Consider the following 10,153-nt stretch of genomic DNA (forward strand, 5'->3'; position numbering starts at 1 on the left):
GGGTGTTTGGGTGCAGTCCTGCAGGCAGCTGGGATTGCTTTCCAATGTAAGAGGAAACTGTGGATACTGGGATTCATTGGGAATGCAGAAAAGCAAGGAAGTACCCCATGATCAGCATAAATGTGGCTGGTTTGTGGTGCTGATGGGCTGGGACAGGAGCAGTTATAACCTTTCAACCTAAGATGCCTTTTAATGACTGTTTCCCACTGTGTTCCAGGGGAAGTTCTGTGGAGGCAATCCCATGGCTTTGGAGCTAATTATACTGTGCTGACTCCTTTATCAGTGATTCCAGATGTGGATAATGATAATGTTCAGGACCTGATGATCTTTATTACTAAAGAAGGCCAGGTATGTCCTCCTGAAGCTCTGATAAGCCCGGTGGCTGCCACAGAGGATGGCAGTTTTATTTCCACCTTGTAGTCTCAGAGGAAGTGTCCAGAGGCCTCTGGTTTCTGTGGGTTTGGGGTGGGTTGTTTCCCACCCTCCAGAGATGTACTCCCAAATCAGCACAAGTGTTTTATGGTTTAAAAAAATGAAATAAATCAAAGAGCTGGGCAGTAATCCCTCCCATTTTTCAGTGTGCTCTCCTCACTGCATGTTCCTGTGCTGTCTGGGGAGAGAGCTGGGGCAAGATGAGCTTGCAGTTTTCTGCTTCTCTGCTTAGAGAAGTGGAAGTGAACAAACCCTGACAGCTTTGGCTCTTAGATCAAAGCACAGCTGACAGTCAGTGCTTTTGTACCAGCACTGCCCTTTTCTGATCCCTTCCCTCTCTCTGCCTGTGGTCTGCTTTGCACTGCTCTTCCCAGTGTCACTGTGCTGGTTAATTCTGATCTGAGTTCATTTAGTGGAACAGCTGCTGGTGGTGTTATCTCCCTCCAAATGTTGCTTCTCCCATTTCTGAGAGGGGGAAAGTCATGTACCCAGAACAGATTTTCTGCTAAAACATCTCCATCCATGATGGAGTGGCACAGCATTGTCTGCATGCCCAGTGTGTCCTGTTCAAAGCACACAAGTTCCAGCTCCCTCTGGGTCTGATGGGAGCAGTGGGAGCCCCATGTCCTCATACCAGAGCCATGGAGTCATTGAAGTTGGAAAAGACCTCTGAGATCATCGAGTCCAACCTGTGACTGATCCCTGCCTTGTCACCACCCCAGAGCACTGAGTGCCACCTCCAGGCTTTCCTGGGACACCTCCCACAATGGTGACTCCACCACCTCGCTGGGCTGCCTCTTCTGTTTAACAACCCTTTCTGGGAAGAAATTCCTCCTGGTGTCCAAGCTGAACCTCCCCTGGCACAGCTTGAGGCCATTTCACCTTGTCCTGTCCCTTTTTCCCTGGGAGCAGAGCCTGACTCCCACCTGGCTGCCCCCTCCTGTCAGGGAATTATGGAGAGTGAGAAGATCCCCACTGAGTCTCCTTTCTCCAGGCTGAGCCCCCACAGCTCCCTCAGTTCCACCTCAGAGGACATGTGCTCCCTCTGAACACCCTTCCCCAGCTCTGTTCCCTTCCCTGGACCTGCTCCAGCCCCTCTGTGTCCTTTTGCAATTGAGTGGCCCAGAACTGGGCACAGCAGATGAGGTGGGGCCTCACCACTGCCCAGTACCAGGGCAGAAGCATTTCCTTGGCCCTGCTGGCCACCCTGTGGCTGGTACAAGCCAGGTGCCATTTGCCTTCTGGGCCAATGTCCTCCATAAGAAAATAGGGTTTTGCTGTCCAAGGCATTGTTGCCAGAGTCATCAGAAATTCCATCTTCTCCACCTCCTACAGTTCTCTGTGTTTTCTTTCCTCCTTGCTTTTGCTATCCCAGTTATCTCAAGACTTTTGTTTTTTTAATCTTAGGCGGCCAAGAAAAGTTTGAATGTAGCCTCTGTTCTGCAAGACTGCCTTTTGATCTGTTTTCCATTTTAGCTCTCTTGCTATCTTGGTATGAAATCCCTTCCTCCCTCTGGATTTGGCAAGCACTTTCCTAACTTAAGGAAAAGTATGTTCTCTTTTGAGAATCACGCAAATGCAGGAGCTGGAGTGGAGCTCTGCAGCATGGAAAGGGCTGGTCAGAAGGGAGATTCAGCACTCAAGTAGAGGAGCTTTGTTGCTCTCAAGGGCTGCAGTTGAAAGGAGAGAGCTGTGAGCAGTCTGTGGAAGGGTCTGTGTGCAGGGGGTCAGATGGCAGCGTTTCCAGAGAGTCCCATTGACCCCTCCCTGCTGCAAGCTTCAGCACAAACACATCCCAGAAAATGTGATGGTTTTTGGCATCCATCTCCTGTGGCAGCACAGAGGGGGTGGCAGTGCAGCGAGGAAAATGTGTTTCTCACTCCCTGAGTAAATAAATACCCTTGGCTCTCACTGTCCCAGGGCAGCCACTGGAGCAGTAAAGGTGCAGCTGACCTGCCAGAGCTGGTGTGTGTCTCCTCCCAGTGCAGGAGGCTGGGAATAGCTGCTGGATGTCTTGTTCTCCCTCTCCAGCCGTGTTCTTGTTCCCCCTTTTTCACCTGCCAGACTCTCCAGATTTGCTTTGGATTTCCTTTGCTTTCCAGTCCCTTCCTCTCAAGGTAGAGGGAAGGGTTCCTGCCTGACTCAGCATCTCTGATGGATGCTGTTTCTCCTGGTCAGATGTTTCATTTGTCCCTAAAGTCCATTGCACTCCCCAGACTCTGACTGTTGCTCAGACATTTAAATCTGATCCTGACTTTAACCTTTGTTCTCCTGGGTGAAATGTTTTTAGTGGATTTTGTTACCCTGCACAAAGAATAGAAAGAAACCTATCAGCTCTTTTATCTCCTTGGACTCACATGAGCCTAGGAGGAGTAGATTAGGGCACTTAAAACATTTGGCAGAGCTGCCATGTGAAGCCAAGTTTCCCATGTCCATATGCTGCACTGTTGCTGACATTACATCATCTCCATCTTGGGCTTGCTGGATCTTGGATCTTTGCTGTCCTTACAGAGCTGGGGCTGCTGTTCCACAGTCCCAGTGTGTAAGGAGGGTGGGTGACAGGGGCAGCAAATTCTCAGAGCAGGTGGCTGTGCTGGAAGTGGTTTTCAAACTTGCAGAAGAATTCAGAGCAGGGGTGTCACCAAACTCACGCGCACTCCTCCAAAACCAGGGAGAGACTTCCCATCCAAGCCTGTGCTGCTCCCATTCAGTTGCTGTTTGGTACCAGCTTTAACCTTGTTGCTTGTTGTCTGTAATCCCTTCCCTGTGTAGGTGAAAGTCTTCATCTATTCAGGAAGAACTGGCCAGCAGGTTGGCTCCACGGGCAGCCTGAGGGTGGATGGCACCGCTCGCCACGTCAGGCTGCAGCTGCACTCCTCCTCCTCCTACTTCCTTTTCTACACAGGTACAGCTCTGCTGGGGAATTCAGTCTGAAAGAGTGATTGTAGCTGAGATCAGGGTTAGTAAACATCATCTGACAGTGTGTCTTGCACTCTTACAAGCTATGTGGAGCAGTCAGAGAGCTGTTCAGGCGGGGGCTTCTGCTTAAACTGCAGTTTGTTATGTACTGTAGTGATTTTATTTAACAAATGTCAAGCATGAAAGGATTAGGCAGTCATTTATAGCAAATGATTACTGTGGAACACTTGGATTATGAACAGATAAAATGTTAAAAGCATTCAATAGCAGGCTTGAGTCTCAAAATACCACTACAACTCTATGATGCAAGCCCTAAAAATATAGTTGATCTGACAGATCTGGAAAATCATAGAGTTCAGAGCAAGGGCAGGATAACTTATCTCTCTCATTCTTGTCTTTTTTTTTTTCCACAGAGAAGTCTATCTATGCATATTCCCTGAAAGATCTGTGCAGCACAGTAGTTGGGGTGGAAGTTAATCTTCCCAGCTTCCAGCTGGATTCTCATTTGGAGAAGAACATTGACCGTGCCACGCACCTCTTGTCCCTTCTCAGGTGTGAGATTATGTCTTGGAGGCTGGTGGAGTGGGGGGGGGTTGGTGTTCCTGACAGGATGGCCTGGTGGGACTTTGTTCTCTCCTGGCTATGTGGTTTTTGGACTAGGAGCACATCCAGAGTTCAGGACAAGGGTTGGTGTTAATGGCTTCATCAGGGATTCACAGAAAAGCAGACAAAGCACACTGGGGTTTCCTATTTGGATTTACTGTGCAAGGAAGAAAACTCCAAACCTCACAGTAAAACCATCCATAGCCTAAAAAACTTAATAATTTCTCTGTCCTTGTTCAGATTTGAAGACATTCGCTACTTGGCAAAAGTTCCTGGGCACTCACGGGACAACATCTTGGTTGTGGACTCAGAGATGGCCAAACTGATCAGCACAAAAGATCTCCACACTCTGTGGACCCTCAATGTGTCCCGTGTTTTGAGGTAGTGTTCTCACTGTGGGCCAGATGTGGCATTTCCAGGTTCCCAGCAACAGCAGTGTCCTGGCAGATACAATTCCTTTTTTGCCTGGGTCATATCTTGATCTTGCTTATTGTATTGTGTCCCCTCAAATGCTGGGAGCTGCTTCAGGATGGAGGAGCTCAGAGCTTTGCTTGCTCATTTTGTGCCTGCTGTGATGTGGCTGGGCTCAGAGTTGGGGTGGTACCAGGCCAACCCAATGTTATGCAGTCAAGTCTCTTAGCAGGGCAGGTGTGGGAGGATGGAGGCAGCTGGGAAAGCAAAGTGTGCCCAACCATCAGGGTGGGTTCAGGTCTGTCCCTGCTCTTTCTCTCCCTCAGTGAGCCGCTGCTCGGTTACTACAAACCTGATGCTCATGGTGTCGTCCTGGAGAGTGAAATTGGACCCAACAGGAAGAAGGTTTGAAATTTCTTCCTTTTAACTTCTAATTTCTCTGTATGTCACAGCTCAGGCAGGAATTGAGCCAAGGATAGTTGGTGGGATGTGTTCCCTCTGGCTGATTTTAGGAAGCTTTAAGCTGTGAAAGGATCTCTTTCAACAGGTTATTGAAGCCAGCTCAGGCACTTTAATTCTCTTCTCAGCAAGAGGCTTCAATGACAGAACTTTGAACCCCTTGAAGTAGCTGCAGAACTTGTGATTTTACTCTAACGTGGCCAATCCCAGGTCTCACATCTCTGTGATGCTCTGCTTCAAATATTTCCCCATCTTGCCATGTGTCACATACTCGTTCCCATAGACAGTGCGAGGAGAGACAGCTGACCTGACTTCTCTTATGGCTTGTGAGCTGCCTTTGTCATGAGTTCCTTTTCTTTCTTCCCTGCTAGGTTATGATTGTTGAGAGTGAATCTGGAGCAGTCCAGTGGGAGCTGAAGCTGAACTCGGGGCCAGGGAGCCCTGGCCCAGCCACCCTTCCCACTGCAGATCACCGCTCTGCCTTCCTCATGTGGGGAGACTTCCAGGAACCAGGCAATGAGACAGTGAGTGCTGGGGGCTGCTCTTCTCCAGGCTTTGGGCCGGAATTGGATGGAGTTCCCCCTTTCTCAGTGTTGATATTCCCATCTGTCTGTGCCACTGACCCTGCAGCCGCATGCACTGGGTGTGGGATCCGTGTCCCTGCAGGTGATGGTGGCACTGGGAGCTTTTGTCATCCTCAGCCTGGTTATGTAGAGAAAATTAAATTGGTGGCTCTGTGAGCAAAGTCACTGCCCTGCCTTGGTGTGGCACTGTCTGTGAGGTGGGAGGCTTCTGGCCTGGCACCTCTGGAGCTGCTGCTGTTTCCCTGGGAGCCTCCCATGGAAGCATTGCATGCAGTGATCTCTGTGGCCATGTGAAAATCCTCTCTGTGCCCCAGGCAGCCCCAGGCAGCCTCTGTGCACAGCTCAGCTGCTTGCAGAGCACTCGGGGCAGTGACAGGCAGCACTGGTGACAGTTTGTGTCTCAGAGGCTGCTGAAGCACCAGCTGAACTTCCTGTGCTTTCCTTGCTTGCTCTGCCAGCCCTGAGGCAGAAATCTGTCTCCTGCCTGCAGCAGACAGGCCAGCTATTTGCAGGAAGCTCAGGGTGGGAAGGCGAGCACTGAACAAAATCCCAGCACTTGTCCTGATGGCATCGGTCAGGCTGAGCTGGGCTGACACAAGTGTCTGGCTGGGTGTATCCTGTCCAGTGTGAGTAATAGCTGAGCCTGGTGCTGCTGCTGTCTCTGGGATGAGGTGTGAGTGTGTCCTGATAGTGTCCTGTTGGTTGCAGAGACCCAGAGCTCCTCTCCAGAAGCTGTACCTTTTCCACCCTTCCTACACTAATGTCGTGTTGGAGCTCCGCAACAGCACCGACCAAATCGTTGCGTTCACTGGTGAGTCCTCTCCTTGCAGCCCTCCAGCCAGGAGCTGCAGGAGCACCCTGGTCCCTCCTGGTCCCTCCTGGTCCCTGTGGGTGGTGGGTGTGGTGGCCAGTCCAGCACAGAGGCTCAGGCTGTGTTTCTGTGTGCTCCGGTTGCAGCGGCGCTGTTCGAGCGGAGCCGTCACGCCTGCTACGTGCTGCTGCGGGGCCCCCAGCCCGGAGAGGGGCCAGGCCCCGTGTCCCTGATGAAGAGGAAGCTGAAGGAGGATGTGGCAGTGAGCAGGGTGCTCTGGCTGCACCGCACGCCCGGGGACGAGGAGCAGCACATCCGGGACCGCCTGTACAGGATGCGATTCCAGAGCCGAGATTGAGCTGAAGGGGAACGGGAGAGGCTGCCCTGCTCTGCAGCCCTGCTCTCAACAAGCCCAGAGCCTGCAGTCCCATGGGAAGCTGCCTTTCTTGATCCACAAACCAAAGTGTGGCTGGCAGGGAAGCACCCCCAGTGTCTAGGGACACCCAGGCTGTGGGGGCAGCTGCCAGAGTGTCCGTCCTCAGAGCTGATGGGACTTCAGTGCTTGGCCACCACTGAGGTGTCATCAGCTCAGGGAGGAGGGCTTTCCCCTCCATCCCTCTGTGCCCACAGAACTGTGCTGACTCAGGAGTGTGTCTGGAGGAAAACATGTGCTTGCTGAGGTGCCAGAATTGATGATTTCTGGGATGCCTGAGAAGTGGAGTTGGATGTCTGGGAAGTGGAGTTTGCTGTGTGGTGTTAGATTTCCTTTCTGAGTCAGCTCTCCTGGCTGGGGAGAGGTGCTTGGCTGCAAGTGTTGATTTGCAATTACCCTCTCCTGGATTTGCTTCAGTAGTGGGGGGGTGTGTGGTGACCCCAGCCATGGCTGTGGTGTGTCTGGTGTCACTTGGGCCAGCAAAGCACAGGTTAAAGTGTCATTCTACTTAGCAAATGGCCTTTTCTCCCAAGAACAGCCCCGTGTCCTGCTCTGCAGTCACCAGCCTGCCTGTGTCTGTGTCCTCTGCTGCTTCCTCCCCAGCCAGGCTGTGCAGTGTTGGTGGCACCAGGAGGGAGCTGGTCTCCCACCTGATGGATGCATCAGTGTTCCTCCCTTCCCTCAGCCTGCTTACAGGTGGTGAGAGATCCCCCCTGAGCCCAGGCTGGCTGGTCCCTGGAGGTACCACCACCACCTCTCCAGGTTTAGGGAACCAGAGGATCTGGCTTGAGTAGAATTGCACTTTAACCTTTTCTGGGAGCTGGGATTGCTGCTTTGGGAAGCCCTGGCAGTGCCAGCATCCTGCTCATTCAGTCTTGCAGCTGCTGAGGAGCCTTCTCCAAGCACTGTTCCTGCTGCCAGGGGGTGGGCAGGAGCTCTGTGCTGCCTCCCTGCCCTTGGAATTGCAGTGATGCTGGGTGAGGATCCTGAAGCACTCTCCTCCCTGCCCAGCCTGCTGTCCTGAGGGGATGGGACAGGTTGCTGTGTGAAGATGACACATTTCTCCTGGAGATCCATGTAGCACCATGATGTGTTTGCTCTGCCCTGTCCTGATGGGTGCCAGTGCAGGCTGTACAAACAAGGTGCAGAGCCTTGAAAACAGTTGGAACCAGCTACTGAGTCCTGAAAATAAAAAATAGGCCTAAAAATAACCTCTCTCAGGCTCTGCAGTGCTGGAGGGGGTTTGGCCAGTGCCTCCCTCCCTTGCCGAGTCTGACCCTGGGGGATATTGGAAACACTGGAGGATGGGAATGTGCAGCATCAGGCATCAGCTCCTCCCTTCAGCCCCTGCTGGGCTGAATGTGCCCCTGGGCAGCTGCTGTCAGCAGCTCGCAGCACAGCCCCAGCCCTCAGGCTGCCTGGGCACCTCCTGCTTCCAGCCCTGTCTCCCTGTGCCCCATCCCCAGGGCAGCCAAGGGAGCCAGCCTGGGGTGCCTGGCTGTGCAGGAAGCCAGGGGTGCTCTCTGCAGAGTGCTCCACAACCTTCAGAGCACCCTGGGCTCACAATGATGGGCTTGCCCCTCTGCCTCTCTTCCCAGCTGTTTTCTGAGGGAGCCCAGGAGTGCAGGGAGGTTCCCCAGCTGTGTCCCCCAGCTCGGGTTTCCTCTTTGCTCAGCACCTTCGGCCTGACAGCCCCCCAGGTGTCTGTGCCAGCGTTGCAGCCATGAGAGGGCTGGATTGAGGCTGCCCTTCAGCCAGCTGGGGCCGGGCACAGGGCAGGGCACCCCAGGCTTGCACTGTAGCCCAGCCTGGGTGCTGGGTGTGGATTGTTTCCTGATGAGATTCCCCTGGCCGGGAGCAAGGGGAATGCCTGGGCTGTGTTCTCATCACGCTCTCCCTCCTCAGATCCCTACTCAGACCTGACCTTCCCATAGGCACACTGAATGTTCCTTGAGGAGAGCTGGAGTTTCAGCTTTGAGGAGCTTTCCTGGCTTTAAGTTGTCCAGAAATGTTTCTGGACAGTTTGGAAATGCAGATTTCGCTGTGGCAGCTCAATTAAACGCATCAGTGCCAAACCAGCACCTTCTTAACAAAACCAGTCTGTTTCCAGCTTGTTTCCTGTGTAATTTTTTTTTTTTCAGTATTTGATGAATGACTTTGTGCCTTGATTCAATAACTCAGCTGGGTGGCAATGGCTATATCACTGTGTTATGTGTTAGTGTGGTTTTTAACACTGAGACTGTTTGGTTTGGTTCTTTAACTTATTGCAGATTGTGCTGTACAGGACTCGCTCTAACCAGAATGGTTTCAATAAATCCTCTTTTGCATTGTTTGTAAATGGTGCCCTGCTTTGATGTTGGAGGTTACACAAGACTTTGGGATTTTTTGTCAGCCCTTTGAGTGACCTCCCCAAGGCAGAACCCCCCTCCTTGGGAGGGATCCAGGAGTCCTGGTGATGCTTTGATGGCTGAGGTGCTGCCTGCTGCCCTGTCCTGCTGCGGCAGGTGATGGAGCAGGGAAAGGGAGAAGGCAGCATGTGGAGAGAGGCTGGAGTTAGATAACGAGGCCGGGCCAGCCCGTCCCTGCCCCCCCGGGGCTCTGTGACCTGGTTTTACACCCCAGATTCCCTCTGCAGTCCATCAGCACGAAAATCTCCTGCCGGGGTTTGGATTTGGATCAAGCCGGAGGGAGACGCGTGGCGGGCGCTGTGTCCTGGAGCGCGGGGCCATCTGTCACTGCCCCCAGCGCCCCAGCTCCGCCCTGTGACCGAGGCTCCAGCAGCTTCCCCTGCCCCGGGGGCCTCTGTCTGCCCAGCACGGAGCTCAGAATGCCCCTTGCTCCGTGCCAGGCTCTGCGGCAGGGCAGGAGCAGCCCCAGCACCCCAACCTCCCGTGTTTGTTAGCCAGGATACAGCCCGGCACCTCCTTGTCCGTGTGGGGCTGGAGCTGTGCCCAGCTCTGCTCTGTGGGTACGTGTGGAGCAGGCTGGGCTCCAGGGCTGAGCACTGCGGGGCATCAGCCCCCCTCTCCTTTATGTAACCACCGGCGATAATCCTCTGCGGCTGGGGCCGTGCTCCCGGCACCAACCTCCCGTGTTTGTTAGCCAGGATACAGCCCGGCACCTCCTTGTCCGTGTGGGGCTGGAGCTGTGCCCAGCTCTGCTCTGTGGGTACGTGTGGAGCAGGCTGGGCTCCAGGGCTGAGCACTGCGGGGCATCAGCCCCCCTCTCCTTTATGTAACCACCGGCGATAATCCTCTGCGGCTGGGGCCGTGCTCCCGGCAGGGGAATAATCCTGCCCGGCGATCCTCGGCCTTGCTCAGATTAACAGCCCCTGGACTGGAGAGTGGCTCAGCTGCCAGCCCACAGGGCCAGCCCCCTTCCTGAGGCCTTTTTGTCCCTGCCGGGGCGTGGGTGGCTCACCCTGAGTGCCAGCTCGGCCGTGCCAGGCTGGTGCTGCCCCTCGGAGCCTCCGATCGGTGGGGGCCGGCTGTGGCCTGGGGG

At 53.8% G+C, this 10,153-nt stretch overlaps 1 protein-coding gene across 1 annotated transcript in view; it reads left to right on the top strand.

The window, feature by feature from the left end:
- The window catches only part of FAM234A (family with sequence similarity 234 member A), a 14,146-nt gene extending 5,156 nt beyond the window's left edge, over positions 1–8,990 (top strand). The window contains exons 4-11 of the mRNA XM_005425215.2: positions 218–348; positions 3,205–3,337; positions 3,765–3,903; positions 4,195–4,335; positions 4,692–4,770; positions 5,196–5,348; positions 6,117–6,219; positions 6,366–8,990. Of these exons, the coding sequence (XP_005425272.1) occupies positions 218–348; positions 3,205–3,337; positions 3,765–3,903; positions 4,195–4,335; positions 4,692–4,770; positions 5,196–5,348; positions 6,117–6,219; positions 6,366–6,577 (1,091 nt within the window). The 3' untranslated portion in view covers positions 6,578–8,990. The remainder of the gene's footprint in view (positions 1–217; positions 349–3,204; positions 3,338–3,764; positions 3,904–4,194; positions 4,336–4,691; positions 4,771–5,195; positions 5,349–6,116; positions 6,220–6,365) is intronic.
- The last annotated feature ends 1,163 nt before the right edge of the window (positions 8,991–10,153 follow it).

The sequence above is a fragment of the Geospiza fortis genome, unplaced genomic scaffold, assembly GCF_000277835.1.
Source record: "Geospiza fortis unplaced genomic scaffold, GeoFor_1.0 scaffold114, whole genome shotgun sequence".
NCBI lineage: Eukaryota > Metazoa > Chordata > Aves > Passeriformes > Thraupidae > Geospiza > Geospiza fortis.